The 15976-nt window shown below is 43.6% G+C and overlaps 2 protein-coding genes across 12 annotated transcripts in view; both read right to left on the bottom strand.

Annotated features, from left to right (window-relative positions):
• Nucleotides 1-15976, bottom strand: part of ARB2A (ARB2 cotranscriptional regulator A) — a 466145-nt gene that overhangs the window by 123004 nt on the left and 327165 nt on the right. The window lies entirely within an intron of this gene.
• Nucleotides 685-8308, bottom strand: POU5F2 (POU domain class 5, transcription factor 2). The gene has a single exon (XM_070056473.2). The coding sequence runs from the start codon at nucleotides 4305-4307 to the stop codon at nucleotides 3276-3278; it is 1032 nt and encodes a 343-aa protein (XP_069912574.2). The 5' UTR covers nucleotides 4308-8308; the 3' UTR covers nucleotides 685-3275.

Below are 15976 nucleotides of genomic sequence, written 5' to 3' on the forward strand. Positions count from 1 at the left end.
ATATATAAAAAGATATAAAGAAAAGAAAACTCAAATTTTTTTAAATGGCCAGAGGACTTGAATAGATGTTTCTTCAAAGAAGGTACACAAAAAGACAATAAATCAATTGTCATTAGTCATTAGGGAAATACAAATCAATACTATACCACTTCATACCTACTGGATGGCTACAATGACAAAACAAATGAGGCTAACAAACCGATCAAGATATGAAGAAACTGGAACATTCGTATGTTGCTGGTAGGACTGTAAATTCATACACCTGTTGTGGAAAACAGTCTAACAGCTTCTCAACACATTAAACATAGAATTGCCATATGACCCAGTAATTCCACCCCTAGGTATATACTCAAGAAAACTGAAAACAGTTACTCAAATGTTCTTGTATATGAATATTAATAGTATTATTCATAACAGTCAGTGTGTGGAATCAACCCAAGTCCATCAGCAGACGAATGGATAAACAAAATGTGGTATATCTATACAATGGAATATTATCCAGTCATAAAAATGAAGTTTTGATACATACTGCAACATGGATGAACCTTGAAAATATCATTTAAGTGAAATGCCAGGCACAAAAAGGCAAATATCGTACAATCTCATGAATATGAAATGTCTAGAATAGGCAAATTCATAGGCATATGAAGTATATTAGAGGTTATCAGGGGCTGGGGGTAAAGGGAATGGAATTTCTTGCTTAATGGGCACAGAGTTTAAGTTTGGAGTAATGAAAAAATATTGGAAAAGGACCGTGGTAATGGCTGTACAACACTGTGAATTAACTAATTAATTCCACTGAATTTATACTAAAAATGATTAGAATTGTGGGGCTGGGCAGTTGGTGGGCTAGTAGTTAAAATGCTGTTTGGGATACCCACATCTCATTTCAGCACGCTTGTGTTCCAGTCCTGGTTCTGCTTGTGATTCCAGCTTTCTACTAATGGGCACCCTGGGAGGCAGCAGTTGATGGCTCAAGCACTCTGGCTCCTGCCACTTACATTAGAGACCTGGATTGCATTCTAGGCACCTGACTTTGCCCTGGCCCAGTCCTGGCTGTTGTGGGCATTTGGAGAATAAAGTAACAGATGTGAGATCACTCTACCTGGGTCTCCCTTTCAATCAAAATGAAAAAATAATAATAATAAAAATAACTGGGGTTGTGTTTGGCCTAGCAGTTTGGATGCCCACATCCCCTACATGCCCACATACCAGGGAGTGCCTGGTTCAAGTCCCGGCTACTTTACTTCCAATTCAGTTTCTTGATAATGTTCCCTGGGATTCAGCATGTGGTGACTCATGTACTTTTTTTTTTTTTTTTTTTTTTGACAGGCAGAGTGGACAGTGAGAGAGAGAGAGACAGAGAGAAAGAACTTCCTTTTGCCGTTGGTTCACCCTCCAATGGCCGCCGTGGTGCATCGCGCTGATCCGAAGGCAGGAGCCAGGTGCTTATCCTGGTCTCCCATGGGGTGCAAGGCCCAAGCACTTGGGCCACCTTCCACTGTACTACCTGGCCACAGCAGAGAGTTGGCCTGGAAGAGGAGCAACCGGGACAGAATTTGGCACCCCGACCGGGACTAGAACCCGGGTGCCAGCGCTGCAGGAGGAGGATTAGCCTATTGAGCTGTGGCGCCAGCCGACTCATATACTTTAGTCCCTGCCAGCCACATAGGAGAACTGGATTGAGCCTTGGACTCCTGGCTTCGGCCTGGCCCAGTCTGGCTGTTGTGGGCATTTAGGTTGTGAATCAATGGATGGAAGAGCTTTCTCCACCTCTGTTTCACATACAATGAAAATAAATGAATAAAATTTAAAAATGGTTACAATGATAAATTTTATGATATATATATATATAGGGTCTTAAAAAAGTTCATTGAAAATATATGAAAATATACATTATCTTTTAACTATATTTTTCCATGAATTTTTTGAAACCCCCTTGGCATTTTACCCTCCCCCCACCCTCACACACAAACTAAGATAAAGGGTCAGAGTTTCTACATCCTCAGGACCAGGAAATTAGAGGCCTCAGTAACGCCTGACTTGCATGACAATAAACTCTGCCACGGACTTGAGTTTAGAAGATCAGAGTGTAAGTCTTTTGGGTCCCCACAAAAGTCATTTCCCATACAGCCAGTAGTAAAATAAAAATCATATAAAGAAACCACTCATGTACATGAGGAAAAGAACAGTGAAAGAAACTAGGAAAAAGCAGTTAGTAAAAATAAAAGCTAAGATTAATTAGTAACTAGACACTAGTAAATAGGATGAAAATCCAAAAGCTTATTCTTAAAAAAGATCTATGGAGAAATCCTTTGCAAAGCTAATTAAAAAGTAGAGAAAGCAAAAATGGCAAGATCAATAAGCAAACAGAAGACATAAACTCAGACAGTAACACCGAGCGATAGAATTATGAAGTAACAGAGCACACACAAGTGTGTGGCAGCAGATGTGAAAACAGGAATTAAGGGTTTCCACCGGGTAAGTTATGATCAAAACTGACCCAAGTACAAGGAGAAAACTGGGAGAGGCTAGAAAAGTGATTTTAAGATACACAATGGTGAAAGCCGCCAGGTAATGCTGGATCAACGTCAAACGTCCTCTCAAAAGCATATCTGACCTCCAGAGAAAGTAAAGGAGATTCCCAGGAGCGGATGGAATGCAGTTGACAACCAGAGGAGCAAACCGGAGCTGGGGCTGAACGGGGATTTAGATTCGAATTCGACCGGCAGCACAGGAGCTACACCCAGAGGCCAGGGGCAGGGGCAGGGGCAGGGGCAGGGCTGAGTGACTGCCAGGGCTGGGGGGACCGCGTCTGTGGTCTCCTTTCCATCCCATCTCATACCTGCCCCAGGAGAAACGACTATCTTGGCTTTTGTGTTTGTGTCTATAAAACTTTGTTTCTGTTTGTTTTGTTTTAACAAAAACTGGTGTAAAGTCTTTCCTGCCTTGTGTTTTTGATTCCATATTGTGTTTATAAGAAAAAAATTAAACTTGTGTTTACTGATAACCACAAAGAATAACAGACATAATGAACGAATCCTCAATTAACAACAAAGAGAAACAAAATATTGTAATCATCTATATATTGTAAATGTACTTTAGGGAAAAACACAAAGCAACAAAAAACTTCAACTTCTCTCCCACCTTTCTCCTAAACTCCCACCCTTATCCCCTGCTAAGCACTCCTAACTTCTAGACATCAAAGAACTTAATGCTAAAAGGCGGAAAAGACGCCCAGAGCGGATTCCCGACCTTCCCCAGAGGCGGGCCCCTCAGCTGGAAAGCCTGGGGAGGCCCAGGGTGGTGGCCGGGGCCGGCAGGAGGGCCATCCCCGCGGGGACAGGCGCGGAGGGGTGCAGAGGTGGAAAGCAGCACCCCCCACAGTGGGGGAGCTCAAAATGAAGCCCCGGTGGCAGCGGGAAGCACACCGGAGGGCCTGGGAAAGGCGGCCCGGCTGCCGCCGCATCCTCGCGAGTTGAGGCCTCGCTGCTTGGCAGGCTGCCCATCCTGCTGCGATTGTAGAACCACACTTGGACCAGGTCCTGCTGCAGCCGCAGGTGGCCCGCGATGCGGCTGATTTGCTGGGGTGTGGGCTTGGGGCACTGCAGGAACAGTCTCTCCAGGTTGTTTCCGATCCGCCTCTCCCTGCTGGCGCGTCTCCGCTTCCGGCTCTGCTGCAGGATCATCTCCATTTTGCATAAGCCCAGAAGGTTCTTCGCATCCACCTCCTCCAGCCACATTTTCAGCAGCGGGCGAAGCTTCCACATGTTGGCCAAGCTCAGCTGCTGGGCCTCGAAGCGGCAGATGGTGGTCTGGCTGAGCACCTTCCCGAACAGCGCTCCCACGGCGAACCCCACGTCGGCCTGTGAGTAGCCCAGGGTCAACCGCTTCTGTCTCAGCTCCTGGGCCAGCTGCTTCACTTCTTTCTGAATGGCTGAGACGTCCTCTGGCAGCGCTAGCTTCGGGACGCACCGCAGGGCGATGTAGGGCCCAGGGCCAGCGCCCTCAGATGGGCTCCAGAAGCGGGCCCCAGCCTCGCCAGCTCCCAGCCAGGACCCGCAGGGCACCATTCCGCCCTGGAACTCGTACAGTGGGGGTCCCAGGGGCACACCCCAAACCTCAGGGCCTGGACAGACCCCCGGCCTGATCACCGGCACGACCCCTGGCCAGACCACCAGCTTGCCAGGGCCCGCCTGGGCGCTCAACCAGGTCAGAGGGTCAACCCGCACCGGTACTGGCCCTCCGAGGCCGCCCCCGCCAATACCCGGGAAGGGGCAGAAGTTTGAGGGCCCGTGTCCAGCCATGGGGCAGGATGGCACCCCAGCCGGAGTCTGGTAGGAACTGAAGGCTCTCGAGGCTTCGGAACAGCCACCTCCTCGCCCTCGAGCCCCGCCCCCCACTGGGCGTTGCAGGCAAGAGAAACACGCCGTGGGTGTGTCTGAGTGGGGGTGAGGAGACCTGGTGGACCCACTGGCAACTCCTGGAGCCCTCGGGATAGGAGAGTGGGTCCCTACCCTGACCTCTGCGTCAGCTCCCAGCCAAGCCTGCCTCTTGGGCTTTGCACTTCCAAGCTGTCAGAGGTCCCCTAGTCTGTTTCCATCCTTTCCCTGAATGGAACCCAGGTGTTCACTCCCAGCCCTTCAGAAACTCGGCGTCTAATCCCGCCCGGCTCCTCCACAGCCCCTGAACTACACTCTCTCTTCCAAGATATTCACTAAACGTCTGCATGCCAAATGCTGCTGGGACCACATCTCAATTCATTAACTGTTCCCTCACTGCTACCTTATGGCCACAAGCACGGCCAGCAGTCTCTCCTTGCACAGCCTCAATGCCTGTGCTCAGAGAACCCTAGGCATCTCATTAACATCAGCTTACCCCCTCGGACTCAGCCCACGACTCCACACTCCGCCAGACTCCACTCCTTCCTCAGGCATGTTCTTCCCCCACCAGCCCTGCAAGTCTTTTGCTGTCTGTCCTGCCTCAGTCCCGTGGTCTGGAATTTCTTCACCTAACATAACTATGGGTGTCATCTCTTCCCCACTGAGGAAGTCCCTGCCACAGCATCTGGCGTCACAGCGCCTCTCCTATTCGAGACCCTCGGATCTGAATTAGCTCTGATGCTCCTCTTGAGCCTGACTCAGCACCCAGTCCTGTGCTTTGAGTGAAGAAAAGGAAGGAGGGAGGGGGAAGAGCCAGTCTGAGTGACCCCAGGTTCAAAGTTTCCAAGGAGGAAGAAGCCAGAGCCGTGGCTGGACAATCCCAGCCTCTCGTCCTTTCATCCTTTAACCCAGCCACAAGATGGCTCTGCCTCCACCCACGTCTACTGAGCCCACTCTTGAAGTCTCTGGGGGAATTTCCAATTGTTAAATCCAATGCCCTTTTAAAAACCCTCAACCCAAGAAACTTCTCATCAGTACCTGATAATGCTGACTCTTCTTGCTCTTTCTTGTTAACTTATGTGAAATATTGGTAATAGCCAAATCTGCATTTCAGCTAGCGCCGACTTCTAATTTCTATCTCTGTATGTTCCACAGCCCCAAATCACATTCATTATCTGTGCTTCTAATCCCACCTCTTCCTCCAGGGACCCCGGAGCTGCTTAACAATATTATCACCACTTACAGTCACCCAGGCTTAAACCAGAGGTTGTTTTTGACTGTCCCCTTCCTCTACAGGGCATTAGATCAGACTTTATAAACTGGATCTCCTAAAACATCTGAACTCCATCATCTCCACTCTAGCCTCATTTATTGTTTTGATCTGGCTACATTAATTTATCAGCTGCACTATCACAATAACCTTATAATTAACTTCTTGCGCTTCTCCTTTAAGTTCATCTTGCATGCTGCTGCTAGAGACAATTTTCCAAAAACTCAACCAAAGACAAATCTAATCACATCAGTTGTCTCTTAATGAGCCTTCAAAATCTACTCCCTTTCCACCCCATCAGCAATGCGGGCATTCAAATTCCTGAGCATGGAACCCTGGCTTTCACCATTTGGATCCTTCCTTCTCTACAGCCTCATCCACCCTCACCCCATGCCATCTTGCTCCAAGCACTGACGATGCCATTATGTCACCTGTTCTGCCTGTGTTCATGCTGTTCCTTCTGCGTGGAATGGCTTCTCCTACTTCTTGGTCTTATTTTCCCTATCATTCATGATTATACTCAAATATTCTCTAATCAGGGAGGACATTTCTGACCATCTTGTTTAAAACAACATCACTTTTGATGAAAGGTGGAAGTACCACTATATTCCTATAATGATATAAAGGAAATATATGAAACTTGTATAACTTAAATAAAATATATAATTAAAAAAGAAAGTTTAAGACCAGTGAGTGGGGTCTATGCCATACTTTTTTGAAATTGAAATGGTTTTTGATAATTTTATTGAAAATAGTGAGCAGGCAACTTAAGAGGCATTGAAGTAGAAAGCATGGGTCGCTTGCTTGTTTGTCCCATTTCCTAGGGATCCAGCTGCCAACTGCCATGTTACTTTCCTTCCTTCACAGACAGAAATTCATGTTGTTTCCCATGCAACTCCCAGCAAATAAATGAATTTAAAAACATTAAAAAAACATTGCTTGTTGCCTTTTCTTAACATACATTACTTTTTGGTATAGCATACATCAGCAACTAATATTATTTACTCGTCTATCTGTTTATTGTCTGCTTTTCTCCTGATAAGAGGACAGGGACAGCATCTAGTTAGCTCCTGTGGCTACAGTGCCTACAGCAGTGCCTGGCACACATAAGACTCAGAGTAATCATTTACTATGTAATGAAAGCTTGAGGAACTTTCAGTTACCTTTATTTATTATCATTTTTTTTTTTTTGCCAGGCGGAGTTAGACAGTGAGAGAGAGAGACAGAGAGAGAGAGTTATAGACAGTGAGAGAGAGGCAGAGAGAAAGGTCTTCCTTCTGTTGGTTCACTCCCCTAATGGATGCCAAAGCCGGTACTGCGCCGATCCGAAGCCAGGAGCCAGGTGCTTCCTCCTGGTCTCCCATGCGGGTGCAGGGCCCAAGCACTTGGGCCATCCTCCACTACCTTCCTGGGCCACAGCAGAGAGCTGGATTGGAAGAGGAGCAACTGGGACTAGTACCCAGCACCCCAATGGGGACTAGAACCCAGGGTGCCGGCACCACAGGGGGAAGATTAGCCAAGAGAACCATGGTGCCGGCCCTATTAGCATTTTTAAAATTAAATTTTTTTGAGAAGCAGAGAGAGAGAGAGAGAGAGAGAGAGAAATGCTCCTATCCACTGGTTCACTATGCAAATGCTTGCAAAGGCTCCCGGCTGGGATCAAAGCCGAAAGGCTGTGCAATACAGGTCTCTCACGTGGGCAGCAGGAACCCAATTTACTTGAGCCAACACTGCTGCCTCCCAGAATTTGAAGTAGTAGGAAGCTGGAGCCAGCAGCAGAGCCAGATATTGGAACCCAGGTACTCTGATATGATACATGGGTGTCTGAATCAGTGCTTTAACTGTCAGCCTAAACACCTCCCTCCAGCATTCTCCCCACTCCCAACACATTACCTTTAAGACCCAATTTAGATGTCACTTTTTGTTAAGTTTTCCCTTGGGCAGAGTTTGTACTGCTTTTGTGATATATTTCTTGTATTTCATATAAGCTTTTATTATAGCATTATCAGTAGGATTTATTTGCTGCCTCTGTCTCTTCAATTAGGCTATGAGATATATAAGGCATGCATGTGGGAGTAAAAATCCTAGAGCATAATAGAATGCTGACTGATACAGTGCTCAATCAATGCTTGCCGAATGACTGACTGAAGTTTTGCCTTTACAATTTTGGGAGTAAAGTCCATTTAATTCCCTTTTAACTGTGAGAAACTTGATCTTCCCAGCTGTCTCATCATCTTTTCATTTTTGTACTAGACTAAGGCCCTTAAACAACTCTTCCTAGAGGGGGTAGTACCTTGAGACCTAATCAAACTCAACATGACAGGTCACTAGGTTGTAGACATGGCCTTGAAGCAACGGTATAGGGAAAAGAATCTGGAAATAAACTGCCATCTCTCCAGGCTGTGCATTTGATTATTTGTCTGTATCTCCATTTCACCTCCTGCTAGAATGTGTGCTGGCCACAGGCAGGGTTCTTGTCTACCTTGTTCAGTGTTCAGTCTTCAGAACTTGGCATCTAGTCGTAAGTCAAGACATACTTGTTTAATATTCAATAAATGAAACTTGATGGCATTAATGGTGATAAAACTTCCATATTTTCTTTTAATTAGCTTTCAATATGACAGTCTATGAAAAAGAACTTACAATATATAAATTTCACTTGAGAATAGATTTTTTTTGGTATCTTTTCTTTCCAAGTGTACCTATATGATATTTTTCTCAAAATCCCAAAACAAACCGGTGTCTGCTAAACAGAATGAAAGTTGATCATATAGAGGCATACAGGAGACAGCAAGTAAACATACATGGGTACTTCAGAAAGTCGTGGAAAAGGAACTGAAGGATAAGCTTACTGTCAACAATAGCTGAATAAAAATGTTTTCAGCAAATTAGAAGAAAGCAAGTTCCAGTGAATGGGAGCAAAGCTCTTTTTTGATGAACTGAATTTAAAACACAGTAGCTAAAAAAATATGCTAAATTAAAAAAAAATAAGCTATATTAACTTGATGTTTTTTTAATTAACTTGGGTTCCCTCAATTAAGGCTTTCTTTGTTCTTGGGCCCACAGATCTGCTCACGTGTGTATTCCCTGGTTTATGCATACGTGCTGCCATAAAGAAAAGCCTGTTTCCTTACAGGAAGTCTTGGCATCTTCTTATAGGTAAATTTGAAGTGCGAAGGAAATGGGGTGGTTGGAGAAAACAGGCGGGAGTGTATCTCGGGGCAGCAGTAGTAAGATCGGGGAAGGCAGCTGAGGGGAAAGCCCAAGACAACCAGCACTGTTTGGGCTGCAGTCTTGAAAGGCTAATCCATCACCTTCAGCAAATACAGGGACTCCGCAGGAAGTGATTAGATTACAATATAAGAATCAGGCCAGAGATTGGATATTGGATTAAGATGGCGGAGTAGGGAGGGAGCTTGCTACTCAAGTCTAGGAGAAGATAGTTTAAAAAAGTGGAAAGAGTGCAGTCTCAGGGAATATTTAAGGAGATAACAGCAGAGGAAACTCTACATAAATTGGAGGAACACAGTGCATCTATGTGGAGGGGGAAAACAATCTATAACACAGCACCAGCCCTTTTCTAGGGAAGCAAAACCAACAGCCAGTTTCCACTAATGGTGAAATTCAGGAGATGGCAGAGGCAGTTGGTAACACAGGTCCTTGAGGGCTTGGTTCAAGTTCCATCTCTTTGGGGAGCCTCTGGACCACAATGATTTCCCTCAGATACATTTGTGACCTTAAACAATTGGAGTTTCATGTCTTAGCTCTCCAGATAGGAGACAAGGAACCTCTCCAAAGGATATTATAGATATCACTTATTTTGTACTTAGATGCCACAGAATGTGCTAACGCATGAGTTTTCCACAGTCAGAGCATGACTATTGTTCAGTGTATGAAAACACTGGATGTGAGGTTCAGCTTGTCTTTGGCTTAATGTCATCCTACTGGTCAGATGTTTAGTTGGCTAGATAGGTGATGTCTCCCAAAGTTGCTCACGCTCCGAAGGACAGTGCTTTGTTCAAGAGTGTATGACATGTGCCATTTCTCTAGTGGAGTCTCAAAAAAAAAAATTTTTTTTTTGATGCAGTTAAATCAACACAGGAGAAAAGAGATCTAAGCATGAGGCTGCAGCCAGCCAGAGTGGGCAAAGCAGAGCAGGTGTTGCTGATTTTTATTGTCTCCCCTGCTCTGTACTGACCAGGCAAGCATGGTATAAAAAGCACTATTATGCAGAAGGGCAGTGCTGTATCTCAAGAGCTGTATTAAGGAGGAAGACAAAGGCAAATGCAGGAGACAAGATCTCAACACTAAGTCACTGGCAAGTCCCTCTCGGCATCTAGGAGTCAAGTCAGGAATCCAGGAAAACCCTGGCAGTCGCGTAGCATCAGAAAAGATGCCTCCCACCTCAGAGTGAGAAAGCTAACATCGCACATTACAACCATGTGGTTCACTGAAAAGCACCTCAAAATATACTGAAATGATTACACTGTAAATCCTTTATGCGGATCTTCAGGCATTCAACTTACAAGGCAAATTGAGATATCAAAGGTAAATTATACAGTTAAGAAAAAACAGATGAAGCACATACAACCAGGACATTAAAATCATGATAACATGGACAAAGGGAAATCAAATCAGTGCAGTACCTAAATAAGATCACTTTTGCATATGAGATACTTTTCATCACAGGTAACAACAGCTGTTCTGCACGGCAGATGATAGGGGAAAAGAGCATGGCAGAAGGACAGCTATTTGTGAGCAACAGTAATACAAGATGCTTTTAGTTTTACAAAGTATGTAATAAAAGCTAGAATCTAACAGTGCTGCCAACAAAGATTTTCCTTGATTTTCTTGACTTCAGATTAAGACTTTGTCATTACTTTTATTTTTAAAAATCAAAAAAAGATGTATTTATTTGAAAAGTAGAGCAGAGAAGGAAAGATGGATGGATGGATGAATATATAGACAGAAAGACAGAGATCTTCCATATGCCTGTTCAGTCCCTAAATGGGGCCACAGCCAGGTCTTGGCCAGACTAAAGCAAGGAGCCCAGAACTCCATCCTGGTCTCCTACAGAGGTGGCATTTTCTGCTGCCTTCTGAGGTACATTAGCAGGAAGCCACATTGTACTGGAAACAGAGCAGCTGGGGCTGGAATTGCTACTGCCATATGGGATGCTGGCATTTCAAGTGGCAGTTTAACCTGTTGTGCCACAGAGGGGGCTCCTGTCATTACTTCTTTTTGTTGTCATTCTTTTTACTATTTTAAAAGATGACTCTGTCATGATATAACTTCTGCTCAGAAATAGCACTCAATGACACAAATATGGCAGAACCACATAATCAGAAAATGCAAATAGATTTAGAGTATACAGAGAAAAGGCCCTTCATCTTATTTTGTGGATCTGAGATAGTCCTGGGCTCTGGACTTCCCATGTTAAAATAATAAGTTTAAGCACCCGACAACCTTCAACAGGGCCCTAAGGAATTTCACCTGTGTGTATGAGCAGCCAGCCCAGCTGAGCTGAGCAGGCTGACCTGAGAGGCAGCATAGTGATGAGTTAGCATATTTAGAGAGCGAGAGAGAGAGATAAAGTTAACGGTTCTTGTTATGTCAAGCAGAATTCAAACAAGCTTTTTAGCTGTGTTTGCCCTTGTTACAGAGGAAAGGTGTAGGGATGTTCTCGCATTGATTACTCCAGTCAGGTTGCAATCACTGTCCTCTCCATTCAAATTTTCACTCTGCTCTCATTGTAGAGCAAGAGAGGCACAGCTGGTTCCGCACAAAATTTTCCATTACACTGCACAGTAAAGTGTACCTAACAGAAACGGCAACTTCTGACCAATGAAACCAGGAATCCAGAAGGTGACATGGGCTCTGAAAAGCAAACAAGTAGGGTAATAGAATCTCTGCTTATAGCAGATAACTCTTTCAGTTTCTGTAGGAATTATTATTATCATTATTACTATTAAAAAAAAAGAGATCCAGGGGCCAGCACTGTGGCGCAGTGAACCAAGCTGTCATCTGCGTCACTGGATCTCTTATGGGAGTGCTGGTGCAAGCTCAGGTTGCTCCTCTTCCAGCCCAGCTCACTGTTCATACACCTGGGAAAGCAGCGGAAGATGGCCAAAGTGCTTAGTCTGCCACCCACAAGGGAGACTCGAATGAGTTCCAAACTCCTGGCTTCGGCATGGCCCAGCCCTGGTTATTGTAGCCATTTGGGGAGTGAACCAGAATATGGAAGCACTCTCTCCCTTTCTCTCTTTCTCTCTCTCTCTCTCTCTCTCTTCCCGTTCCTTCCTCCTTCCTCCCTCCCTCCCTTTCATCTTTCCTCCTTCCTCTTTTGCCTCCCTTTCCCTCTCTCTGTAACTGACTTTCAAATAACATAAAAAAAATTTTAAAGAAAGATCCAAAATTCACTGAATTTGTGCTATTAACCATCACAAGTTTGAGGCCTCTATGAAATTACACAGAATATCTTTAAGAAACTATGAATTGAAGTCAGCCAAATAGTCATTCATGTTTTTTTTTTTTTCTGAAAAATGAACTCTGACTTTTAAGTAATAATCAATGCAGTAATGACTAAGGAAAATACAAGGGGTAGTAACGGACTAAAAATTACGAGCAGAAATCAACCAAAACACACAGATTTAAAATTTTTTTTTAGCATGTTAAACCTGAAAAGGCATTAGACAGTGTTCAATCAGCTTATCAAACTGAGTCCTCTTCCTGAGTTGTCTCACTACGGCTGCAAAGCTTTTAAAGAGAACCAGTCAGGTTGCAGGCCTCGCTTTTGAGCAGAAGACTCAGGCCATCTTGAGCTTTATCTGAGGAGAATCCACTGCTCGAGCTCCCAGCAGCCCAGCTCTCCATTCCACATGTGCGCAGAGCACGTCGGGCAGTGAAGGCTTCATTTTAAAAGCCTCAGAACTCCAGGAAGCAATTATATCTAGCCAACTGTGAATGACAAGCTGAAAGCAAGCTCACTATTTATTTAATGAAAAAGCTACCCTTTTTTGGATATTCAACTATACCTCAAAATGGCTCAAGAATATATACTAAAAATGCACAGCTGTTTTATTTTTAATTCTTATTTTGTTTCCAGTCGTGGCATCATTTGGCAAGTGTTAACCTGTTCAACTTCCAGCTATAATTTTACATTTTGCTTACCTAAAATTTTCTGTAATAATTTAAATTGAAGAATTTATGACTGACATAAATGTGCATGAAACATAAGGAAACAACCAGCAAATTTAAAGAAGTTTACCTTGGCAGTAAACCCAAGACTTCTTTTTTTTCTAGGAGACCATAAGTTCCTTGAGGGACAAGAGCCATGTCAAACACTCTTTTTCTTTTCTGAATTATTTTTAGAAGAAGAGAGACAAGGAGAGATAGAGAAAGAGAGAATAAGCTCCATTTGCTGGTTCATTTCCCAAATGCTTATAATGGCTGGGACAGAGCCTAGCCAAAGCCAGGAGCTAGGAATTCAATCCGTGTCTCCAAGTGGATGGCAAGAACCCAACAACTTGAGCCTTAAGAGAGACTTGAACCTTTTAGAGACTACATTAGAGGTAGGTATCAGAACTCAGGCACTCTGCAGAGTAGGGGAACCTTTATTCTGCCAGTGCCATTTGTATATTTATAACATCATTTTTAGGCCAAAAAAAATTATCAACTTAAAAATCAGTCTTGGGGCCGGCGCTGTGGCACAGTGGGTTAACACCCTGTCCTGAAGTGCCGGCATCCCATTTGGGTGCTGGTTCTAGTCCCGGTGGCTCCTCTTCTGATCCAGCTCTCTGCTATGGCCTGGGAAAGCAGTGGAAGATGGCCCAAGTCCTTGGGCCCTTGCACCCACACAGGAGGAAGAAGCTCCTGGCTCCTGGCTTCAGGTCAGCAGAGCTCTGGCTGTTGCGGCCAACTGGGGAGTGAACCATTGGATGGAAGATCTCTCTCTCTCTCTCTCTCTCTGCCTCTCCTCTCTCTGTGTGAATCTTTCAAATAAATAGATAAATCTAAAAAAAAAAAAATTAGTCTTCCAGGGGCTGGCACTGTGGCACAGGAGGTTAATCCTCTGCCTGCAGTGCCAGCATCCTATATGGGTGCTGGTTCTAGTCCTGGCTGCTCCTCTTCCAATCCAGCTCTCTGCTATGGTCTGGGAAAGCAGTAGTAGCTGCACCTGCATAGGAGACCTGGAGGAAACTCCTGGCTCCTGGCTTCGGATCAGCCCAGCTCCAGATGTTGCCACTGTTTGGGGAATGAACCAGTGGATGGAAGACTTTTCTTTCTGTCTCTCACTCTCATTGTCTGTAACTATGTGTCAAATAAATAAAAATAAAATACCCTTTTAAAAAAATTAGCCTTCTATAGGTTTATTGAATTTTTGATTCTCCCCTTTAATTGCTTTGGCAGGGCCAGATTAAATTATTTTGCAGACCATATACAGCATGGGCCAGACGTTTGCTACCCTGTAAGTATGAGATGTAAGTATTTTAAGTGACATCCTAAGTGCTAGGCCAAACATCTACCCCTCTAACATTTTTAAACCCTTTGAGTCTAGATTAGTGCTTAACAATCTTAGGTGCTTAATAATCTTTTGTTTTATTTTTATTTTATTTGAAAGGGGGGGGGGAGATAGTAATTCCATTTGCTGGTTCACTCATCATTTTTTTTAAGATTTATTTATTCATTTGAGAGGTAGAGTTATAGACAGAGAGAAGGAGCGACAGAGAGAGAGAGAGAGAGAGAGAGAGAGAGAGAGAAAGTGAGAGAGAGGTCTTCCACCTACTGGTTCACTCCCCAAATGGCTGCAATAGCAATGAACCAATACGAAGTCAGGAGCCAGGAGTTTCTTCTGGGTTTCCCACATGGGTTCCCCAAGCACTTGGGCCATCCTCTGCTGCTTCCCAAGGCCATGAGCAGAGAACTGGATCAGAAGAGGAGCAGCTGGGACTCGAACCAGCATCCATGTGGGATGTTGGCACTGCAGGCAGAGGCTTAACCTATACGCCACAGTGTAGGCCCTTGGTTCACTCTTTAAATGCTAGTAACAATTGGGGCTGGGTCAGGCTGAAGCCAGGAGCCGGGAATTCAATCCAGGTCTCTCAAGTGGCTGGCAGGGATTCAACTACTTGAGCCATTACTACATGCCTCCAGCAGGGAACACTGGCAGAAAGCTGGACTCAGAAGCAGAGCCAGGACTTGAACCCAGGCACTCTAAGTGATGATGCATCCGAAGTAGCATCTTAACTGCTATACTCAAATGCCTGCCCTGTGTAACAAGTCTTTGAGGAATTAAAGAATAAATATTTGTATTTAGTTTCTTGCCTCAAGAGAACTAAGAACACCTTGAATTTGAGGTGAAACATGGAAGTGGGCTCTAATTTTAGGGGGGGGGACAGGTTAATTAAGATTAATTGGTAAGATAATTAAATTTTGATTTTCTAAATTTAAGCTTTGCCATCTATATTGATTTTATATGCTTTATAATGTTTCTGAAGAAATGAAGAACACAATTCTTAGGAATTATTCCTTCCTAAAAGGAACACTGCAAAAATCTAAACTACAGCGGTTATAGATTTTGCTTGTCATGCTAAAACAAACTGAATATCTCTAATTTTGCATATAGTAGCTTCCCCACGTATTGGCTATGTTTAATCATTTGTATTTGTTGGCTTAAATTAACAATGTTTTAAATTTAATCACTTTCCATCTGGAAACTAAGCAGGAAAGGTCTGGCTCCTATGCCACATAAATTAAAATTAAAGGAAGACTAAATTTCCTTGAAGACAATTTATTAAAAGTAAATAAAAGTAAAAATATGAGGAATTTCACAGGGCTTTCTTGAAACTTCTGAAACATTAGCTAATAATGAAAGAAACTTCAAGTTAATATTGGTTTCAGGTTATTAAAAAATTTTAATTTAGGGGCTCTTAAAAAGTCTCATTTATAGAAATCATTGCTCCAGAACACTTAAAATTATGTGCATGCTTCTTTGCCCAGATTTTCAACAAGTTATTTCCTTAGTCCTTTAGAAATTAAAAAAATTATGTAACATAACTGAATTCCCTTTATGCCATGCAATTTTCAAAAATATAAACTAGCTGGTATATGATTTCTTTATTTATCGGTATAATACATTGAATAGTTGGGGTGAGATATGTATGGCTGAAGGGGATATTAACAGGTTCTACAGGCAGAAATACTAGTCAAAAATCTCAAAGAATACTTAAATATTACATATCAGTTAAACCAACCTTCATATTTATCATGTGAAATCATGAATCAATGTATTCTTCAAAATTTATCATAAGATAGAACTATCATT

This window comes from Oryctolagus cuniculus, chromosome 14 (assembly GCF_051225735.1).
Source record: "Oryctolagus cuniculus isolate XC-2025 breed Fujian yellow rabbit chromosome 14, ASM5122573v1, whole genome shotgun sequence".
Classification (NCBI taxonomy): Eukaryota; Metazoa; Chordata; class Mammalia; order Lagomorpha; family Leporidae; genus Oryctolagus; species Oryctolagus cuniculus.

Coding starts and splice junctions, on each gene's coding strand:
- POU5F2 (XM_070056473.2), bottom strand. CDS start 4,307: ATGGCTGGACACGGGCCCTCAAACTTCTGCCCCTTCCCGGGTATTGGC.